The 23,499-nt window shown below is 46.6% G+C and overlaps 1 protein-coding gene across 1 annotated transcript in view; it reads left to right on the top strand.

Moving 5' to 3' along the window:
* The first annotated feature begins 18,947 nt into the window (after positions 1-18,947).
* The window catches only part of NAGK (N-acetylglucosamine kinase), a 35,219-nt gene continuing 30,667 nt past the window's right edge, over positions 18,948-23,499 (top strand). Inside the window, exon 1 of the mRNA XM_079991073.1 lies at positions 18,948-19,103. Coding sequence (XP_079847199.1) covers positions 19,075-19,103 — 29 coding nt within the window. The 5' untranslated portion in view covers positions 18,948-19,074. The remainder of the gene's footprint in view (positions 19,104-23,499) is intronic.

Here is a 23,499-nt window from a genome sequence, read left to right as displayed (position 1 = left end):
CAGGCCAGGCTGATAGAAAGTAACCCAGGTTTGGTCCTCGGTTTAAAAGGACTTCCTTTCCGCCCTTGGCCCCGTTTGGTGCAGAATGCTGCGACCAGATTGCTGGTCTGGCCGAGAACATGTGACCCCATCGCTAAAACAGCTGCACCGGGTTCGAGGTTCTTGTATTAATTCACAAAGCCCTGAACATTTGCGGTCCAGAGAATGTTAGGGACTGCCCGAACCGTTATAATACGCGTTCTGTATTTTTTATTTAGTATGTTTCCGCGGTCATTGGCTAAGGGGTTGGGCAATTTCAAAAGTTTCTTAAAGTTGTTGCACACTTCGTTCGGGGTCCTCACCTGCTTGCACGTGGCCGGTGGGGGGTGGGGAGTCTGTTGCAACAGGAAAATAAAGTTCTCTCTTGCTTTCCTTCTACTGCTTTCTGCCTCCATTCGTTTTCCTCTGACCAATATCGAACTTAGGCGACCCTGAACCCCTTGATGGAGATCTGGGCAGCAAAAGCCAACCCCAAATGTTTCTAGAACATAGCTTTGAAGGGGATTTAAACCAGTTCATGAAATGTTTCCCTCCACGGAGATTAACCCCCGATAGCTCAGTGGAGCCTCCAAGTTCAGAAGCAGTCTACCTTTGGCTACCAGAGGCTGGCTGCAGACAGGGCTATTGCCTTCCTGCCTGGATTGTGAGCTTCCTGGAAACATCTGGCTAGCCAAGGAGGCAGGATTGGAGAGACCTTTAACCCGATGCATCAGCAGGGCTTTTCTGACGCCATTAATCGATTACCGTTGTTTTAAAACAGCTGTGCTGACTGCCAGCTCATTTTCAGCCACAATTCAAGAAAGGTGTTTAAAGCCCTGAAAGGCTGTCTCCTTCTTCACAGACCCTCTCAGAGGCTGAGATCAGCAGAGGGCAGGTACTCTTGGAAGTTCCCCCACCCTCAGAGGCTTGGGGTGATGTTGTCCAGGAGGACAGGGTCTTCTCTGGGGCAGCCCCTAAGCTATGGGTCTCCCTCTCCACAGAGGTGCACCAGTATACCTGAAAGAGTGTCTCCACTCCCATCGTTCAGCCCAGACACTGAGGTCCAGCTCCGAGGGCCTTCTGGGGGTTCCCTCCCTGCAAAAAGCAAGGTTACAGGGAACCAGGCAGAGGGCCTTCTCTGTAGTGGCGCCCACCCTGTGGAACGCCTTTCCAGCAGATGTCAAGGAAATAAACAACTATCTGACTTTTAGAAGACATCTGAAGGCAGCCCTGTTTAGGGAAGTTTTTAATGTTTAATTCTGTATTATGTTTTTAATATTCTGTTGGAAGCCGCCCAGAGTGGCTGGGGAAACCTAGTTAGATGGGCGAGGTATAAATAATAATATTATTACCGCTATTTTTATTATTATTATTATTATTATTATTATTATTATTATTGCACAGGATGCTGAAGACACAGCTCTTTGAACACTGGAGATACCATGTCTTTAGGACGGGCCTTACTTTTAGGATTGCAAGTTGGTTTACACTGTTTTTGATCTTGGGTTTTAACGCTGTAACCTGCCCGGAGACCTTTGGGTGAAGGGCAGGTAAACCATAATAATGACGGCAATGATAAAAATGATTAAATAGTAATCGTACTAATGATGATGGTTTTAAAAGAGTCAAAGAATCACCCTGCAATTCAAGAGGTGTAATGTTGCAGAGAGATCCCTCTTGGGTCACAACACTCAGATCATGGGCTAAAGAAAAAGCGTTAAAGAAATGGAAACAGGCAAAGAGGGATGAGATATGCTGAGAAGCAGACAATTCACTGGAAGAAAGTTCACCTCTGTGGTCCTGCATGCACAAAGAAACGTCCCTAAGTCGGCATTCTTCGGGATTTCTTTCTTCAAAGTTCTGGCGCCTTGTTCCACCCGTCCAACTTTCACGAGATTTCAGCTCCCCAGCTTTTGGTATCCGAGAAGGGGTTGAGCCCTATGGAAAGGTCAAAACCCACTCTCCCAGTCTGCCGGCATGTGGGATTTCAAACCCTCTGAGCCCTTGTATTCCACAGGTGCCAGGACCAATGGCAAAGGCACGTTCAAATCGCTGGTGGTGATTTAGGAAGCATGCAGTGCGCCTCCCTGTTCAGGTGAAAACAGCCAACAGCAGCCCTGTTCCAAAATCGGCATTGCAGGGCTGCAATTTAACTCTCTTCCAAGGGTTCTCCCCCTTGAGCACCAAGCTCATCCTCTGCATGTTGGTCCTCCAGGCTTCCCATCCCACTCTCCTCACCGGGACCTGATCCCAACATCCAACAAACTTGCATCAACCCAAAAGTGTTCCTCTCATCACAGAGATCGCAGCCTGTGAGTCCCTCTGGTGGCATGGCTAAAAGATGCTCGAATGAGGTGTCGGATTCCCAAGGCCCGTCATTTGGGGCAAAGAGGGGAAACTGCACGTCCAACTTTGCACCTCCCATTTCTCTGCCTCCAACAGAATGGTCCATATTCAGAATTTCAGGTCGGGGTCCATTCCGCCCATCCTTTGTCGCCTGTGGCGTTCACCCTTCGTAGCCGTGGCCGATTCGCCATAAAAGTGGAGGATACTTTCCCATTGTGTGGAAGCGTATTCTTTGCGGCTTCCTCTGAATTATTTTTGCTTTCGTTGCCTGAATCCGGTCAGCTCTGAAACAACAACAGAAGCATAACCAGAAGGGAGCGAAACGGGAAAGCCCAAAGCACTGTCGAAATGCAGACAATTCCCTTCTCTGTGTTTTCCATGCTAAAAGGCAAAAAACAACAACAACACGCCACTGTCACGACGAAACAGTACAAAGTCACCTTCTGTCCCCCTTGCACCTGAGTCCAGGTATTTCTCTCACTTTATTCAGGCTCGCCTGCCCCCTCCACCCCTTTCCACCCGGACGAAATGCGCCTTGGAAGCTCTCCTTGCCGCTTGCTCTGGGTGGGCGGCGCCAGGCACAGTATTTGGGTCACTCGGCACCACTTAGAGTTGGCGGCATCAGCAATGACCCTCCAGGAATCTCTGCCCCCTTGGAAGGCCACTCCATCGCTTGCCAGTTCACAGAGGGCCGAGAACCACCCGACGGATTTGATGGGGAGCAGGAGTTGGAAAGTTTGTGCATTCGCACCATGAGCAACTAGCATGTGATTAGCATGCATGCATGTGATAGCTGTTTATGCTCACATCTGCATGTTTGCGCACAACCCTGGCTTGCACTGCTCACATTCCTCCTCTGACTGGCGTCTGCCTTGTCGATGAAACATTAGTCAAAGTATTGCAGAGGAAGAAACAGGAAAATCTACCTGCAGTTGTGAGGAGGTCATGGAATCAGAGAGACGGAGGAGACCCAAAGACTCATCTAGTCTAACCCGCTTCAAGACAGGAATCACAGCTAAATGATGTCACGTAAATGAAACAGGCTGATGGAAGTCAGGGTCATCTTTTTGGTTTGTCTAGTTTCTCCCACATTTCCCCCTTCTGTACTAAAGGCTGGCTTGGATTAGGCATGGCGGCCCCAAAATACGAGTCCTGCCATCGACACACCTGTATTTTTGCATGCAACCGATCCCTCTGGGTTTCCACAGCCAGCACCAGCGGGGGAATCCTGAGAGGAGAGGGGAACGACCCTTCTCAGTTGGTAAACAGCAGGCAGCAAACACAACAACATCCATTTGTGGAGGGACAATCTCTGGGGAGGAATCTGGGGCCTCGGGCCAAGACAATTTATCTGAGCAGCACGCAAAACCATCTCCCCACAGCAACTGCACTATATTGAACCACATTCAGGGCTGTTGCTATTTCCACCAAAGTCTGAGGTTGTTCCTAAAAGGCCAGGCTTTTTTCTTTTTTAAAACCCCTTTATTGATTAAAGACAATAAACAAAGGGCAAATTCAAAGCGCAGACAGCGAAAGGATTCAGAGGTCGGGAGCTGCAAGGACTGTAATGGGTCCAGAATGAAATCCCATCATGAGTTTAGTTTAAGAGGAGGAGGAGAGTGGAGATAGCTGGTTCCTTTGGGAAGAAAGGCGAGGTTACCAGCATGAGTCTGACCAAGCTGCGGGGGGCAGTGGAGGACAGGAGTGCCTGGCGTTCTCTGGTCCATGGGGTCACGAAGAGTCGGACACGACTAAACGACTAAACAACAACAACAAAATAAAATAAAGAAATGAACAAGGAGAGAGGCAGACAGTGGTTTTTGCAGCGAATTGAACGGCGGTCGAGAGAGGCGATTGCTGCTTTTGAAGAGGACATGCATCCGATTATTTGCTTCTTGGTAAACGGGTTTGATGGGAATAAGTATTGCTTCAAAAAAACTTCCTGTCTGCTATGGGGAGATCCACTCCCAGCTGTTGGGGACTCCTGGTCTTCTCTAGGCAAACCTCCAGAGGGGTTTATAAACAGCCCCACTAGTTCATTGCAGCAAAACCCATGACACCTTGAAGGCTGACATATTTGCAGTGGTGCAAGCTTTAGTTGGCAACAGTCTACTTCATTGGATACGCAAAGCGGACTCAAATATATATCTGTATCCCATGGGAGGCCAAATGCATAAGAAAAACTGAGGTGTGCCAGTCGGGTGAGCCCCAATCCAATGCAGACCACAGAGAGATGCAGGATTCCTGGATGACCCACTCTCACCACAGCCATGGACAACTCTTCTGACAGAAGAGGCGAGGCGTTTCCACCCCCAAAATACTGTGCATAAGACAAAGATGAAGCAGAGTCAAGAGGACCACCTGAGCGTTGGGAGCTGTTTGCCCCTGGGATCTGCTACGGAGGACAAGATCATGAGACCTTGGAGGTCTCCAAGCCAGGCTGCTGGGGGGGGTGAGGTCCAGGATCTTGTCCTTCAAAGGACAGAGGTACAACAGAAGATCCACTGGGTCTTCCTTCCAGTCCTGACACCCCTGACCGCCAAGGAAACTCCTTCCAGGGGAGGGAAGCCCGGGAGTTCTGGGTCCTTTCTATCCAAAGCACCCTGGAAGTCTGAGATAAGAGGACTTACCTGAGTGTTGCTTCTCCAGCTTGCTCAGTGCTGGACTGAAACTTTGTCCCAAGTCCAGACCGAAAAAGGGGGAGCAGAGCGTCCTGGGGGGGGTCTCTCTGCCGCCGCCTCCTCCTCCCAGCGTTCCCATCACATGGGACAGACAGGCTGGTGCCAGAGGACTCAGGGAGTTAATGAGGTGGAGAATCGGGTGGCGACGCCTGGACTCTCCTGTCCCCCCCATGCACACGGCTGGCTGTTCTTCCTGGGGGGCCTTAACCCTTGCCCTGCCACTGCTCCTGTGTGCAAGTTGGTGGGGGGAAGGAAGCCGAGCTGGAGTCCTCAGTGAGAAAGGCAGGACTGTGCTGGGATGGGAAAGGGGCAGAGATCTCGCCAGCACGCATGAATATGAGAGAGAGAGAGAGAGAGAGAGAGAGAGAGGCCAGGCTGCGCGGGAATGTCGTGACATCTGTGGCTCCTAGGTTCATAAGAGCATAGAAGAGTCCGCTGGGTCAGGCCAACAGCCCTTGCAGCCCACTGCCCTGTTCTCCGTGGGAAAGCAGGGAGCAGAATTTGAGACAGATCAACTCCTGCGCTTTCCTACAACCGGTGTTCAGAAGCCCCTTGCGGCCTCCGACTGAGGAGGGCAGAGTGTGGTCATTGTGGCTAGGAGACATCACCAGACCCGGCACTCAGCTAGGTAAAGGTAAAGGGACCCCTGACCATTAGGTCCAGTCGTGGCCGACTCTGGGGTTGTGGCGCTCATCTCACTTTATTGGCCGAGGGAGCCGGCGTACAGCTTCCGAGTCATGTGGCCAGAATGACTAAGCCACTTCTGGCGAACCAGAGCAGCGCACGGAAACGCCATTTACCTTCCCGCCGGAGTGGTACCTATTTATCTACTTGCACTTTGACATGCTTTCATACAGCTAGGTTGGCAGGAGCAGGGACCAAGCAACGGGAGCTCACCCCGTCGCGGGGATTCGAACCGCTGACCTTCTGATCAGCAAGTCCTAGGCTCTGTGGTTTAACCCATAGCACCACCCGCGTCCCTGGGACTCAGCTATACAGCTGCAAATATAACGTTTCAAGTGTGTTTCAAGTGCATTGTGCAAATGCGACAATAGATGGTGATGGTGAGCTTATGGTAAATTCAATGTATTTTTCAAAACACTTTTGAAAGTGGACGTGCAAGATAACAAAAGCATTCTGGGAAATGATATACAATGAGTTGAAAAAAATTGTTTAAAATAATGTTTGTGGAAAAATCAGCTTTTTTACTATGACTTATATATGCAGAGATACCAAAGGAGCAGAAAATATTATTTATGTATGCGACCACAGCAGCATGTATAATACTGGCCCAGAGATGGAAAGAAGATAAAATCCCAAACAGAGAAGAATGGCTGATGAAGATGATGGACTATGCCGAAATGGCAAAAATGACCGGGAAAATCAGAAACCAGGAAGGTAGAAACTTTAATAAGGAATGGAATAAATTTACAATTTACTTAAGAGAACACTGTAAACAACTACAAACTTTGGCAGAATTTGAGAAACACTTGTAATGTATTAAAAGCTAAGGTAAAAATGTATTGTTTTAAGAAAAACAAAGAAAATATATGATGCAGTAGAAAAAGTTTGATAATGGAAACCATGGAGGGGTGGAGGGAAGTCTAAGGATTCAGAAAATTCTAAATGTTTATGATGATAATGATTACTGTTTGAATTCAAATGCTTAGCGTAAAACTGAATAAAATAGATTATTATTTTTTTTAAAAAAAAAACCATTTTCATAGTGTTTTTATATGTGTTTTGATTGCACCCTGATGCACATCTGATGTTACAGCTAGCTTGGTACAGAAGAGGCAGCCAAGCCATGGTTTTTCTAAAGGTCCGTCTCTCGGAAGGCGGAGCAAGGTTGTCTCCTGAAGGAGCATCTCCACCCCCATCGTTCTACCCGGACACTGAGGTCCAGCTCCGAGGGCCTTCTGGCGGTTCCCTCACTGTGAGAAGCCAAGTTACAGGGAACCAGGCAGAGGGCCTTCTCGGTGGTGGCGCCCGCCCTGTGGAACGCCCTCCCACCAGATGTCAAAGAGAAGAACAACTACCAGACTTTTAGAAGACAACTGAAGGCAGCTGTTTAGGGAAGCTATTAATATTTGACGAATCATTGTATTTTAATATTCTGCTGGAAGCCAGATGGGCGGGGTATTAAATAATAATAATAATAATAATAATAATAATAATAATAATAATTCTGCTACTCCAGAGAGGTGCCAATGGCTTCCAATTGCAGGAAGGGAGATTCCAAGTCAACAGCAGGAAGAACTTCCTGACGGCAAGAATGCCTTTGCGGTGGAAAAGTTTCCCTCGGCAACTGGAGGTGCGGGTCTCCTTCCTTGGACATTTCTAAACAGAGATTGGATGGCCAACTGTCAAAGATTCTTTAGCTGTGGTTTCTGCATCATAGGGGGCTGAACTACATGACCCTTTGGGCACCTTATACAGTGAGGGGGGAAAGTATTTGATCCCCTGCTAAATTTGCCCGTTTGCCCTCTGATGAAGAAATGACCAGTCCATAATTTTAATGGTAGGTTTACTGTAGCTGTGAGAGACAGAATAACAACAGGGAAACCCGCCCCCCAGAAGACCATAGTCAGAGTTTGATGTGCATTATAATGAGTGAAATAAGTATTTGATCCCTTTGCAGAAGCGAAGAAGCGAAGTTACAGGGAACCAGGCAGAGGGCCTTCTCGGTGGTGGTGCCCTCCCTGTGGAATGCCCTCCCAGCAGATGTCAAAGAGATAAACAACTACCTGACATTTAGAAGACATCTGAAGGCAGCCCTCTTTAGGGAAGCTTTTAATGTTTAATAGGCTATTGTATTTTAAAATTCTGTTGGAAGCCGTCCAGAGTGGCTGGGGAAACCCAGCCAGATGGGCAGGGTATCAATAGTAAAATTATTATTATAGATGCAGTTGCAAATGTAGAAATACTGACGGCAACTGAATCAAGTTCTTCTTTCAGGGATGCTGGGCCCATGCATTGAGCTTTCCTGTGGGGCTCAGCAGAATGGAGGCGATTCCTGGAACGATCAGGTCAGAAGCATTTAGCCGATTTCCCAGTGCTGCTGATGCCAATGAGCAAGGCTGCCGGCCCAAGAGCAACACAAGAACAGAAACCCCTAAGAGGAGCCCTGCTGAATCCGGCCAATGGTCCGTCCAGTCCGGCACCGTGTTCTCACAGTGATCAGCCAGATGCCCCAATGGAAAACCAGCAAGCGGGATTCGCACTCTGTCCTCCTTCAATTTCCAGCAACTGGCCCTCAGGAGCATTGGTGCCTCCAGAGCCGGGCCAGCCTGGCTAGTAGCTGATAATAGCCACCTCCTCCATGAATTTCATAAAATCATAAAAATGGAGAGTTGAAAGGGACCCTGAGGGTCATCTAGTCCAACCCCCTGCAATGCAGGAAATAACAGTTAAAGAATTCCTGGTCAATGGTCACCCAACTTTTGCTTAAAAACCTCCAAAGAAGGAGAGTTCTTTGGAGGTTTTTCCCCCTGTTTCGTTGTTCTGTATGGGACAAAGACAATAAAGATTATCGTATTGTATTGTATTGTTCACTACCTTCTGAAGGAGTCTGTTCCACTCTTGAACAAGTTTCTTTCTTTCTTTCTCTCTCTCTCTCTTTTCTTTTTAAATTGTTATTTTCTTTTACAAAAACAGTAACCAATAATTAAACAGCTCTTACCGTCAGTTCTTCCTGATGTTGAGTTAGAATCTCCTTCCCTGTAACTTGAAGCCGTTGGTTCGAGTCCTCCCCTCCGGAGCAGCAGAAAACAAGCTTGGCTCCCTCATCCATGTGGGAGCCTTTCAGATATTTTTTGATGATGGCTCTCTTATCTCCTTTTCTCCAGGTGAAAACTGTTGGTTTCTGCTCTCTTCACTGTGCAGCAAAGTGCTTGTCACGAGACAGGTGTTTACATTCCACAGTCAGTTGCTGTTGGGTTTTCCCACGGGAAAGGGAGACTGGATGTGACGTACACTGGTTTCCTGTTTTTCACTGTTCTCACTCAGTGCTTCTCTCCGTGCTTTAGAGGAGAGAGGATGCTCTCTCTGCTCCGGCAGAGGCAAGATGTTTTTCTGTAATCTACCAGCTTTGAAATGTAAATAAAGCAATATAGAGTATGTGCACGTATTCCTCATCATTCCGCTGTGCACGGGACACTGCAAACACAACATTTTTGGTTCCGGGCCCAGAAGAACGCAATCAATCTTGGAAATGGGCTCCAGTAATCGGAACAGCGGCAGAGGGACGGATCGGACGATATCTCTGCGCGTCAAGATGATTGATGAGGTATGTGCTACTGCTCCGGGCAGCCTGCCAGCATCTAATTAATGGCTTTATGGCTGGACTTTGCAATTTTATGTCCGTTTGCCGGGCACAGGCAAAGGATCAAAGGATCAAGTTCCTATGCTGGGGAAATCGAAAGTAACTTTTAAAAGTGCTTTTGGGCTAAAGCAGCTGCAGCAGTGACGCAGCATGATTTAATGCAGCAGAGATGATGCAGAAGGCTAATGCCAGAGTCATGATGGCTAGCTGCAGAAGGCTGGCTGATGCAAATAGGGAATCTGATGCCAATCAGCCAATTGCTCAGCTCAGAGTAGCCTGTGATACTGCCATGATTCAGAATGAAGCAGACCGCCAGGGTGATAGCTACATGGGAAAGGGGGAGTCTTCACAGACGTCATCCCAGAGTGCAGTGGAACCACCAGATGGCGCCAAAGCTTTGAAGGCAGTGAAATGCTACTCGTGTGGACGTCTAGGCCATATGAAGAGGGAATGCAGATATCCCAGGGCCAAGACAGAGCAGCGCAGCGGAAGCTCATCGCGTGGAAAAGGCCAGAGCAAAGGCAGAGGTCCAGTGACCAGGACAACGCAGCCCAAAGCAATGGTCTCACGCTTCACTCCAAAAGTTGCAGAGGTCCAGAAGACGTCTAGATCTTTCTTCGTTGTTGATTCGGCTGCAACCCATCACATGTGCAACGATAAGCGACTGTTCGTGGCTTTTACACCGCAGGAAGGTGCGATTCACCAGGCGGATGACCACACAATCCCCAGTAAAGGCTACGGAACTGTTGTTCTTCACAGTTTGGACTTATCGATACAGAATGTACTTTATGTGCCAGATGCCAAACATAATCTGCTCAGCGTTGGACAGCTGAATGAGCGGAAAATTGACGTTTCCTTTAAGAACAAAAGGTGCATCATCACAAAGAAAAATGATTATGTATTGTATGCTGAATATGTTGATCGTTTATATGTTTTGTATTATGATGATGTTGTGCAGGATGACACTTGTTGCATTGCAGGTTCTAACAAAAGTTTGCATGCAGAATGTATTCACGATTTTCACCGAAAATTTGGTCATTTGAATTTTGAGGCAGTATCTAAAATGCCTGCCTTGGTTGAAGGTATGACTATTAAACCCTGCAGGTACCACATGAAGTGCAAGGCATGCGCAGCAAACAAGGTGAAAATGGCTGCGAAAGGTAAGGTGTCTAGTAGGCAAGCTACAGAACCACACCAAATTGTTCATGCTGATTTGGTTGGACCACTAGCGCCCTCTTTGGGTGGAAATAGGTACTTCATGGTTCTCATTGATGCATTTTCCAGGTATATTTATGTGTACAATCTCAAGCAGAAATCAGAGGCTTTTCCAAGGTTCAAGGAATTCTGTGCTTGGTTGGAAAATGTGCATGGTAAGAAGATAAAAATTCTTTTCACTGATCGCGGGGGGGAATTCACTTCTCAGCAGTTTGAAGCTTTTCTGTCTGAGAAAGGAATTCAACACGATTTGTCTAGTCCTCGCTCGCCATGGCAGAATGGACTTTGTGAGAGGGCAAATCAAACATTGCTTCAAGGGTTAAAAACCTTGCTGCATGATGCCAATCTTCCAGAGAGTTATTGGGCCGAATCTCTCTCGTGTTTTGTTTACAGTTATAATCGCAGGTTATCTTCAGCGATTGGTTGTACCCCCTATGAGAAGATGTTTGGCAAAAAGCCATACATCAAACACATGAGAATTTTTGGTTCTGACATGTGGGTTCACTCACCACAAAACTCCAAGTTAGACAAGCGTGGTTTGCATGGTATCTTTCTAGGTTATGAGAAAGGTTCTTACAGAATAAGGATGACTGACTCTAAGACCATTAAGCTCACAAGAAGTGTTGAGTACAATGCCAAGTGGGGAGAGAATGTGGGAATTTTCCAATGTTACCCTGATGACAGTGATGAGACTGAGGATAGTCAAAAGCAACCACAGCAACCCACACCCACTGATGAAAGTTCTGATTCTGAGTCTGAAACTGAATCAGGTGATTCAGAGGATTTCAAGAGTGCGAAAGCCTCTATGCGACCCTCTGAAAGCTCTGATCAAGAATTGGAAGAACCATTGTTCACAATAGGTCACTTTTCTCCTAAGAAGGAAGAGGAGAGTGTTGAAGACTTAAGGCTAATTCGCAGGTCACAAAGAGCCACAAAAGGTAGACCTCCAAAGAGATTTACTGATGAGTTTGCCAAGATAGCAGTAACAGCTGTTAAAAGCTCCAAGAAGGTATTTGAACCTTCAAGTTTCCAAGAAATCCAGGATTTGGATTCAAAGGAAGCTGAGCCATGGTTAAATGCCATGAAGGCTGAGCTTGATTCCTTGGAAAGGAACAAAACATGGGAACTTGTTCCAGTAGTTCCAGGAATGAAACTGCTTGGAAGCAAATGGGTCTTCAAAGCGAAGACTGATCAAAATGGCAAGGTAGTCAGACACAAAGCCAGATTGGTAGCCAGAGGTTTTGCACAGGTACCAGGTGAAGACTATCACGAGACCTACTCACCCACAGTGAGGTATGAGAGCATTAGGCTTATGCTCAAGCTAGCTGCAGAGGAGAATCTACACATTAGTCACCACGATGTGAATACAGCTTTTCTGTACGGATCTCTAGATGAATCACTTTATATGCTTCCACCTGATGGCGTACAGGTAAAACAGGGATTTGTTTGTGCTCTGAAAAAGTCCCTTTATGGTCTCAAACAAAGTGCACAGTGTTGGCACACAAAACTCACTGAAGTATTGTTTTCTCTAGGTTTTCAGCAAGGGAAAGCTGATCCATGTGTATTTGTCAAAGAGGAGGGGCAAAAGAAACTGTATTGTTTGTTTTATGTTGATGATTTATTATTCTTTTGGAAAGATGTCACAATGTACAATAACGCCCTAGCTCAACTGAAAGAACACTTTGACATGAAAGATCTTGGTGAGGTAAACAACTACCTATCTCTGGAAATAGAGAGAGATCAAGATGGTAACATTCTAGTACACCAGTCACGGAAAATTGCTGATGTGTTAAGCAAACTAAACCTGATGGATGCTAACCCTGTAGACACACCGATGACAACAGGTTATCAGGTAGATGACACTGAAGAAGCATTTTCTGACACTACACTGTACAGAAGTGTGCTAGGCAAGCTAAACTTCATTGCCAGATGTTCAAGACCTGACATTGCTGTTAGCTGTAATTTGCTAAGCAGACAAGTCAACAATCCTACTGTTAAGGATTGGAAAGCTCTGAAACGCATAGCGCGGTATTTGAAAGGCACTATACATTACAGACTGAGATTTAACAATCAGAAGTCTGGTGGTCTTGAGATATTTGCAGATGCAAGTTTTGGAAGTGACACTACAGACAGGAAAAGCACGTCTGGAGTTTGCTACATGTACAATCAGGGTCTATTTGATTGGTCATGCAAGAAGCAAACAACAGTTAGCTTAAGTACTTGTGAAGCTGAACTGAATGCACTGTCTTATTCACTCAAAGATTGTGAATGGTTGTTACAATTGTGCAAAGACATGAAAATTCCTGTCAAATGTCCAATCCAGGTTTACCAGAACAACAAAGCATGTTTGGCTTTGCTGAATTCTGAAGGTTGTAAGCAAAGCACGAAGCACTTGCAATTGAAGTTGCAACATGCTAAGGAACGTATTCAGAAGGGACTCGTAATGGTGTCCTATATGCCAGGTAATGAAATTCCTGCTGATGTATTGTCCAAGATTGTATCAAGGGATCAACACTGTACCTATGTGCAGAAGTTGGGTTTGTACTGATATTGTACGAACACGCTGCCCAGTGATGTTCACAGAAAGGGGGAGGATGTTGGTTTCTGCTCTCTTCACTGTGCAGCAAAGTGCTTGTCACGAGACAGGTGTTTACATTCCACAGTCAGTTGCTGTTGGGTTTTCCCACGGGAAAGGGAGACTGGATGTGACGTACACTGGTTTCCTGTTTTTCACTGTTCTCACTCAGTGCTTCTCTCCATGCTTTAGAGGAGAGAGGATGCTCTCTCTGCTCCGGCAGAGGCAAGATGTTTTTCTGTAATCTACCAGCTTTGAAATGTAAATAAAGCAATATAGAGTATGTGCACGTATTCCTCATCATTCCGCTGTGCACGGGACACTGCAAATTGTTATTTTCTTTTACAAAAACAGTAACCAATAATTAAACAGCTCTTACCGTCAGTTCTTCCTGATGTTGAGTTGGAATCTCCTTCCCTGTAACTTGAAGCCGTTGGTTCGAGTCCTCCCCTCCGGAGCAGCAGAAAACAAGCTTGGCTCCCTCTTCCATGTGGGAGCCTTTCAGATATTTTTTGATGATGGCTCTCTTATTTCCTTTTCTCCAGGTGAAAACTACCCAACTCCTTCAGCCGTTCCTCATCAGGCGTGGTTTCCAGTCCCTTGGTCATCCTGCTTTGAGCCTGTTTCCCATATCAGCGCTGGGTTTAAGACAGTGCGGGAGGTTCCCCCTCCCAGGACTCCAAGCCGAGAGACTGCAAAACAAGAGCAATAGTAATTGTTATTATCATGAACCAACTTGGCCCCTGCAATCAGGATCCAAGGCCCTTTGTTTGTATTTTCCCTCTGCAGAAGATCTCGAGGGTGGGAGCCAGAGAACAGGGCCTTTTCTATGGTGACTCCCCATTTGTGGCCTGCTCTCCCCAAGGAGGCAGATCTCTTGCTTGCCTTATCCACCTCCTGAGGAACATGCAGAGAAATGGGCTCACGGCCCGTCGAGGGAGACTTGGCGGCGGGTCGGGTCGCCTAGTGACTCTGGGCTACTGGATGAGGACTCCATGGGCAGGAGCGTCCAGAGGTGGGTTCGAAATCAGCCAGGTGCCAGGCGCGTTTTGCAACCACGTGGAAAACTCTGGTTGGGGAAAGCAAAATGCCACTTTTGAAATATTTTCCTTGATGCTTGAATTTGTTTTATTCGGGATTGTTTTATTTGATTTTTAATGTGCTGTAAACTTATTTGAGATTTGTTCTTTAAAATGTAAAGCGATATAAAAAGCTGGACCATAAAGAAGGCTGACCACTGAAGAATTGATGCTTTTGAATTCTGGTCCTGGAGGAGACTCTTGAGAGTCCCATGGACTGCAAGAAGATCAAACCTCCCCATTCTTAAGGAAATGAGCCCTGAGTGCTCACTGGAAGGACAGATCCTGAAGCTGAGGCTCCAAGACTTTGGCCACCTCCTGAGAAGAGAAGACTCCCTGGAAAAGACCCTGATGTTGGGAAAGATGGAGGGCACAAGGAGAAGGGGACGACAGAGGACGAGATGGTGGGACAGTGTTCTGGAAGCTACCAGCATGAGTTTGACCAACTGCGGGAGGCAGTGGAAGACAGGAGTGCCTGGCGTGCTCTGGTCCAGGGGGTCACAAAGAGGCGGACACGACTAAATGACTACACAACAACAACAACAAACTTCTTTGAGATTTGTTCTTTAAAATGTAAAGCAGTATAGAAATGGAAATAATGATGATGATAATAATAATAATAATAAGTGCTTTGGGGGGGCGTGGCGCGCGCAGGGGAACGCACACCCCTAAACGTTTTGTGAATCTTTGTACTTTAGTCCCTTTCCTGTATTTATTCTCCCCGGATTTGAACTTTAAAATGGTGATTTTCTTGAGTCAAAATGAGAGTACCCCAAAATATTTTCTTAGAAAAAGAACTGATAATAATAATAATAGTTTATTATTTTTACCCCGCCCATCTGACTGGGTTTCCCCAGCCCCCCTCTGGGCTGCTTCCAACAAAATATTAAAATACAATAGTCTGTTAAACATTAAAAGCTTCCCTAAACTTAAAAAAACCCAAAACTTTTTGACATATCTAAACGTTAATCTTTCTGTATTTTACCTAAATTTTATGGGTAGCAGTAGTGGATTTTATGGGTGAGGGGAGAGACTCCGTCAGGCAAGGCCTCCTTCCACCTGCCTTGCTGTACCCTCTGCTTCTCAATGTGTATCGTATTGTTTTACGTACTGTGGCTTGCCATTGTTTTATTGATTATAGTTTAGATATTATTGTAACTGTTGAGTGGATTTCTGTTTAACTTTTATATGTTGACATTATTACTTTATACTATTCTAATGATTTTCAAATGTTACTTTTTTGATGAAGGTTGCCTATTTTAAAGTTATGTTTTATCATGTTTTTGTATTGCATTAGATTGTTATAAGATGTACATTTTTTATTTCTTCAGCTTGTAAACCGCCTTGAGTATTGTAAGATTGAAAGACGGTATACAAATAAAAAATGATGATGATGATGATGATAAACAGGGCTGCCTTCAGATGATAGTGATAATTCCATTGGAGGGGGGAACGGCACCAAGGGTTGACGTGTGTCCGGGATTTCCTGCACACACCCTCTTTTTTGGGGGGCCAACATTCGCATCCGGGGAGGAGTTGCATTTTATTGGAAATGTCCGAGTGGGGGGTGTATTTATTTTTTTAAAAAAAATATTTTTTTTTATTTTTTTTAATTGGCACTCTGCTGCAGAAGCAGTTGCTTTGGCTGGAGGTGAGTGTGCAGAAGGGTCTGTTGTTTGCACCGTCGCATCTGATTCGCTGCACAAACCGTTGGCAGGTCTCCCCATTTAATTTGGAGATCTCCTCTGCCCACTTTCCAGTCGCCTTCAACGGGCACAAGAAGTGTGTCAAAATATCCTTATGCAACCCAAACATCCTGCCTGCTGTTATTTACTAATCTCTGGCACCCTCTGATGTCGGCCCTGGAAAACTGCTCCAGATTCAGCCAAAGCAAGGGAGAAAACTGAAGACCGGAAAATAATGGCCTTTGCTTGCTGGGGGCACGATATGTTGTGCTCAGTGAAACAGGGTATGCAAGGCTTGGTGGTGCTATTTTGCAAAAAGCAAACAGCGCTGCAAATGAGGCCCAAATGAAGCCGCACTCTGCTCCACCCAGCTCAGTCTAGTATTTTTCTTATTTTGCATTATTTTGCATTGCCTGACATTTTCAGAAGGCAAACTTAAAATTCTTTGGTTTTTGAAGGCCGATCAAGGGCTTCCTCATCAAACATGGACATACCGAGCTAAACCAAAGAATCCTAGAGCTGGAAGGGACCCCCGGTGGTCATCAAGTCTGTCCCCCTTCTGATGCAAGAATCTCAGCTAAAACATCCAGGACAGGTGGCCATTCTCCAGCCTCTGTTTTTAATCTGTTGGGAGCCGCCCAGAGTGGCTGGGGAAACCCAGCCAGATGGGCAGGGTATAAATATTTATTGTTGTTGTTGTTGTTGTTGTTGTTGTTGTTGTTGTTGTTGTTGTTGTTATTACAGTGGTACCTCGGGTTAAGTACTTAATTCGTTCCGGAGGTCCGTTCTTAACCTGAAACTGTTCTTAACCTGAAGCACCACTTTAGCTAATGGGGCCTCCTGCTGCTGCTGCGCCGCTGGAGCACGATTTCTGTTCTCATCCTGAAGCAAAGTTCTTAACCCGAGGTAATATTGAGGCATCTAATCATAAGCCTGCATTTTTATTAAAGCTTATATGTTTAATCAGGACCTGTATCTTAAAAGACCAGTCTTAGAAGACCAGCTGCCTAAGAACCTTGGCAAAATGTTTTTCTCCTAGACAAGGGGCCCCCCTGATTTATAGCAGAAAACAATTCTCAAAGTCGTAAAAAGGGAATTACAGGCTGACAGCCAAGGTTACACTGACCCTACAAATTAAGGGTGGATAAATAGTAAAATGAGCCATATCTTCTTCCTAAGGTTAAAAAGGTCAAGAGCAGTGAAAAAGCAACTGGTCTGGCTGGCAGAAACAGAACATTTTTGGGAAGTCTTTTCTAAAGCTGTTTCTTTCTTAAACTAAGATCCTTTTAAGATTTCTTTTCCTTTTAAAAGGTTATTTATGTATTAAATATATTAGCTTAAATATAATTATGCAAAGGATTTAAGAAATTCTAGATTCTTATTTCATATAGTTGTAAGAGTTGTAACTATCCTGAAATTAAGTCAGCCACCAGCCCAACCTCCTGCCAGACAGGAGACGCCATCGAGCACTCCTGATATATGGTTGTCAGGCCTTTTGTTTAGAAACCTTCAGATGAAGGAGATCTCTCAATGTTGATGTGAACTCAAAATCCTTGACATATGTTTAAGATAAAAATTCAAGATTAATCATCTGTTTTGGAAGGCAATAGGGCAAGGAGGGCAAGAGGTGAGCTGGTAATTAAGATTCCTTGTTGAGACACATGTAAGATATATTACTACTTATTTGTCATTTATAGATAGAAGAATATATAGCTTTTTGATTTCCATAAAAGGGCAGAAGGAAATGGGTGTATCTTTTGTGATTGGTTCTAGCAAACAGCCAATAGGAATTTCAACCAGGCTGATTGGACAGAGGCAGCCACAGGAGGAGCAAGGGGGCTGGATTAAGGAAATATAAGTGCTGGCCAGAATGGCAGGAGGCAGGCCAGAGCTTGGTAACCATATACCACTGTGCCTCATATTTATTTGTCTGACAAATAAATTATTATTTTAATTTCTCTATTGCTGCGTTGAATATTTCATTCCAGCTAAGCGTTAACCACAAGCAGGGTGCTACAATATTTCTGGGTTAGCGGAGGCTGTAACCTGAAGCATCTGTAACCTGAGGTACCACTGTATTATTAACCTCCAAGGAAGGAAAGCCCACAAATTAATAATAATAATAATAATTATAATATTTTTTATTTATACCCCGCCCTTCCTGGTTCAAAAACCGGGCTCAGGGCGGCTAACAACAAATTTAAAAGCAGCATAAAATACAGTATAACAATAATAACAATAATGACTACGATAAGGATGATGATGCAATATAGGCCCAGGGTAGCTCAGTCAGTGGAGCATCTTAATCTCAGGCCGTGGGTTGAAGACCCACGTTGGGCTGGAGGGTGGGGTTGGACTGCAGGACCTTTTGGGGTCCCTCCCAACTCCTATTTCCCGCTTCTTTCTTTCCGCAGGGCCTGTAAGACAGAGTTGTTCCACCTGGCCTTTGGCTTGGAGCCAATTTGATTCCCTCCCCTCTCTCTTTTTCCTTTTTCCTTTCTCCTCCTGTGATGAGGCTGCATTTTAATATTTTAATGTTTCAATATTTTAACTGTTGTATTTTAATCTTGTTTTTAAGTTGTATTCATTCAACTTGTTTTTATTATTGCTTGTTAGCCGCCCTGAACCCGGTCTTGGCTGGGGAGGGCGGGGCATAAATAAAAATTATTATTATTATTATTATTATTATTATTATTATTATTATTATTATTATTATTATTCTCTTCTGTGCAGGTCCTTGGCAATCGCTTTTTAAAAAACAATCTCCCTGCAGGGCGACACCGATCTAACTCCCCAGGCGTTCCCAGGACCCAAAGCTCTCCAGAATCCCTGATGCTTTTACGCAGCCCCTTCCCCAACTGCGCCGGGGGTCTCTCCCTGCCCCGGGGCAACGGGGAGCGCGGAGAAGTGGGGGGAGGTCGAGGCGGGCGGGGGTCTTCTTCCTCTTCCTCGTGCCCCTCCCCCGCTTCCCAAAATAGCCCCGGGCGCGCGTGGGAGGAGCAGGAGGCGGAGAGAGAGGCGGCGCCTTCCTTCCTTCCTTCTTTCTCTCTCCGGCTGCGCCTGGCGCGCTCTCGCCCTCCTTTCTCTTCCTCTCCCCGGGGCTCCTCGGTGTCCGGGGCGGGTCGGCGGGCAGGTCCCTCCCGGAGGCTCCATGGCTGCGATCTTCGGCGGCGTGGAGGGGTGAGTGAGGCCGGAGCCGGCCAGGGACCCTGCAGCCAGGCAGAGGGGAGGAGATGGGGCGCGTCCGCCTCCTACCTGGGCGCACATGATATGGGAGCGGGGTCCCTGTTTCCCCCCAGCCTTGCCCTCACCTGGGCTGGATCCTCAAAGGCAAACCAGCCAGATGGGCGGGGTATTGCTATTATTGTTGTTGTTGAGTCATTTAGTCGTGTCCAACTCTTCCTGACCCCCGGACCAGAGCACGCCAGGCACTCCTGTCTTCCACTGCCTCCTGCAGTTTGGTCAAACTCATGCTGGTAGCTTCCAAAACACTGTCCCACCATCTCGTCCTCTGTCGTCCCCTTCTCCTTGCGCCCTCCATCTTTCCCAACATCAGGGTCTTTTCCAGGGAGTCTTCTCTTCTCATGAGTGGCCAAAGCCTTGGAGTCTCGGCTTCAGAATCTGTCCTTCCAGTGAGCACTCAGGGCTGATTTCCTTCAGAATGGAGAGGTTTGATCTTCTTGCAGTCCATGGGACTCTCAAGAGTCTCCTCCAGCACCAGAATTCTAAAGCATCAATTCTTCGGCGATCAGCCTTCTTTATGGTCCAGCTCTCACTTCCATACATCACTACAGTGGTACCTTGGGTTAAGTACTTAATTCGTTCCGGAGGTCTGTTCTTAACCTGAAACTGTTCTTAACCTGAAGCACCACTTTAGCTAATGGGGCCTCCTGCTGCTGCCCTGATGCTGGAGCACAATTTCTGTTCTCTCTCTTTTTTTTTTTAATAAATTTTTTATTAATTTCCAATTTTTAACAAACACAAAAACAACATAAAACACAATTTCTGTTCTCATCCTGAAGCAAAGTTCTTAACCCGAGGTACTATTTCTGGGTTAGCAGAGTCTGTAACCTGAAGCGTATGTAATCTGAAGCTTATGTAACCCGAGGGACCACTGTACTGGGAAAAACATAGCTTTAACTATACGGACCTTTATTGGCAAGCTGATATTATTATTATTATTATTATTGGCTCTCAGCGCTGCCCCTGCCTCTTGCGTTCGTTCATTGACTTCCTCGCTTGCACGTATCCTTTCTGCAGCTGCCCTCGCAATCCCGGCTTGCAGGGCTTTCCAACAGCGAGGCTTGAAGGCAAAAACGCAGCCAGGCGCCGCATGCGGGGAATCCTAGGGTTGTAGAGCTGGAAGGGAACCTCTAGTCCAAACTGCTGCAAGGCAGGGATCTCAGCTGAAGCATCCATGACAGGCTGCCATTCGATCCCCGCAAATGCATTAGAATGCAGCCTGTGAAATGCGTCTTGGATGTACTCAAGGGAAAGGTCCGGTGCTGACTCCTCTCTAAAGCCACACACTCCAACCCCCTTAGGAACACAGGAAGAGCTCTGCAGCTGGATTAGGCCAAAGGGTTGCCCAGGACAGGCCCACGATGGGGGTACCCACTTACAGTTCCCATCAACCGATTATTAGAGGCTGAACACAGTAAAAATAATAATTTTCAATTATAATTTATAATTTATATTTATAGCTATTGTGGCCGATAGCTCTCTATTCCACAAATTTCCTGCTCTGAAAGTCATCCAAATTGGTGGCCATCACTGTGGCAGGGAGTTCCACAGTTCAACTCTGCACAAAGGAGGACTTTGTTTTCTCCATCCTGAATCTTCCAGCCTTTCGCTTCATGGGATGTGCACAAGTCTTAGTCTTCTGGGAGAGGGAGGAAAACTTTCCTCTATCCGCTTTCTCAATACCATGTTATACTTTTATAAGCTTCTGCCCTGTTGCCTCTTCCTCGCCTTTTTTATCAACGAAAAAGTCCCAAACTCTGTGACCTTTCCTGGTAGGAGAGTTGCTCCCCTGGAGAGCTCCGTCGGTTAGAGCCTGGTGCTGATAAAACTCCAGCCTTGCGGGTTTGATCCTGCTGCATATTCCTGCTTTGCAGGGATCAGTGGTTCTCAATTGTGGGTCCCCAGGTGTTTTTGGCCTACAACTCCCATGATCCCTAGCTCACAGGACCAGCGGTCAGGATGATGGGAGTTGTAGGCCAAAAACATCTGGGGACCCAAGGCTGAGAAAGGCTGGATAGATTATCCTTCCAACTCTCTGATTCTTTATATTTTGGTGGCCCTTTTTCCAGCTCTACTATCTCCTTTCCCAGAACCACACATGCTATTCTTCCAAGCGCACCACAGATTTGTATTTGCACAGAGCGACAGGTGCTCAGATTAATGAATTTTCCATTTCTCTCCCCTCTGCTCTCCCAGAGCAGCAGACACCGTTTGAAACGCTACGGCAAAATCATTTTAAAAAGCAAAACCTGCCATATGCAGGCAACCGGGATCCAAACAGAGATATCCGGGAGGCAAATGAAAAGGCCTTTGCCTGTTGCTGAAAGGAGAGTGTGCAGGGCACCAGGGGAGGGGTCCAAAGCGGGGGGGGGGGAGTGGGGAGGGGACCTGTGGCAACAGATTCCCATCATCCCCATACCACCCTTTCCTGGGACTGATGGGTACTGGAGTCCAGCAACCAATGCAGAGCCTTGGAAGCCGCCCAGAGGGGCTGGAGCAACCAGATCGGTGGGGTATAAACAAATAAATAATTCTATAAATAATGGAATCTGTTCCACTGTCAAGCAGCTTTTGTTGTCGTTGTCATTAATATCTATCATCTATCTATCTATCAATCAATCTATCTATCATCTCCAGGCACCTTTATTGGAAGTTAGAAAGTACATAATTATATGTGCACTAAACATGGTGAGAGGGAAGCGGGTGGCACTGTGGGTTAAACCACAGAGCCTAGGGCTTGCCGATCAGAAGGTTGGCGGTTTGAATCCCCGCGACGGGGTGAGCTCCTGTTACTCGGTCCTTGCTCCTGCCAACCTAGCAGTTCAAAAGCACGTCAAAGTGCAAGTAGATAAATAGGTACCGCTCCGGTGGGAAGGTAAATGGCATTTCCGTGTGTTGCTCTGGTTCGCCAGAAGCGGCTTAGTCATGCTGGCCACATGATCCGGAAGCTCTATGCCGGCCAATAAAGCGAGATGAGCGCCACAACCCCAGAGTCGGCCACGACTGGACCTAATGGTCAGTGGTCCCTTTACCTTTACCTTAAACATGGTGAGACATACATAAAAGAGAGAAAAAGAAAAAGAGAAGGGAAAGTGAAGGGGACGACGACCCAAAACTGTATACTTCAAAAGTTGTTATTGTATCCTTCAAAAGTTGTTGTTGTTGTTGTGGTTGTTGTTGTTACTGGGTGGCTGCCCCTGGTCCAAACAGAGCCTATGATCCCTTTATTCCTGTTCCATGACATATTATTTTTTAAAACTGTGGTTCTTATTCTTCTTACTTTGAAGGGTTCTCTCTCGCTTTCTAACCCTGGGTTGAGAACAGTGGAAGCAAAAGGTGGAGAAAAAAGGGAAGCTGATGTCTTAGGAACCGGGAAATCCCACGATGGCAGCTATGCAAATGCGTCTTGGGGCAGGGCTATAACTGGAGGAGGAACCTGGGCGTCCTGGAGAGGCGTGGGGACACTGGCCTGCTGCCCAGTTAGAGTTTCGCTTCCTCCTATTTGTGCTGACGTTGTCCAAAAGGTCTATCTCGGCTGCTCTCTTGAGGCCGTGGGTGTTGCTGGAGGGGTGTGGGATGTGCTGCGCAACTCAGGTTTGCTCCCTGCACGGCTTGTCAGCTGGAGGGTTTCAATTGGCAGGTTGCGCTGTGGGTTAAAGCCTCAGCGCCTAGGGCTTGCCGATCGAAAGGTCGGTGGTTCGAATCCCTGCGGCGGGGTGCGCTCCCGCTGCTCGGTCCCAGCGCCTGCCAACCTAGCAGTTCGAAAGCACCTCCGGGTGCAAGTAGATAAATAGGGACCGCTTACCAGCGGGAAGGTAAACGGCGTTTCCGTGTGCGGCTCTGGCTCGCCAGAGCAGCGATGTCACGCTGGCCACATGACCCGGAAGTGTCTCTGGACAGCGCTGGTCCCTGGCCTCTTGAGTGAGATGGGCACACAACCCCAGAGTCTGTCAAGACTGGCCCGTACAGGCAGGGGTACTTTTACCTTTTTTATTCTTGTGTCATAAATCTCCCGCGTGATCCGCAGAAGCCATCTCAACAGGACACGTCTCCAATGGGAACTGACTGTTGCGCTCCATTTCGGGGTGCTGTTTTTACCCAAGTGTCTCACGTGGCTTGAAATGGCAGGTGGTTAGAGGTGTGGGTGATGAATTGCCTGCCAGATGTGCCGAGGGATGCAGGAAGTTAATTGCACAGAGTTTGTGGGTTGTTTTTTGTATTATTGATTTCTGTGCTATCACGAGGGATGAGACTTGGTAGAGAAATCTTGGGTTTCAAAAGTTTTGTGGTAGTTTTAGGTAGTTTTATGTAGGTAGTTTTATGTAGTTTTTAT

The sequence above is a fragment of the Podarcis cretensis genome (assembly GCF_951804945.1).
Source record: "Podarcis cretensis genome assembly, chromosome: 9".
In the NCBI taxonomy this organism is placed as follows: domain Eukaryota; kingdom Metazoa; phylum Chordata; class Lepidosauria; order Squamata; family Lacertidae; genus Podarcis; species Podarcis cretensis.
The sequence above is the reverse complement of the archived record's forward strand: the minus strand, read 5'-3'. Positions and strand labels throughout refer to the sequence as shown.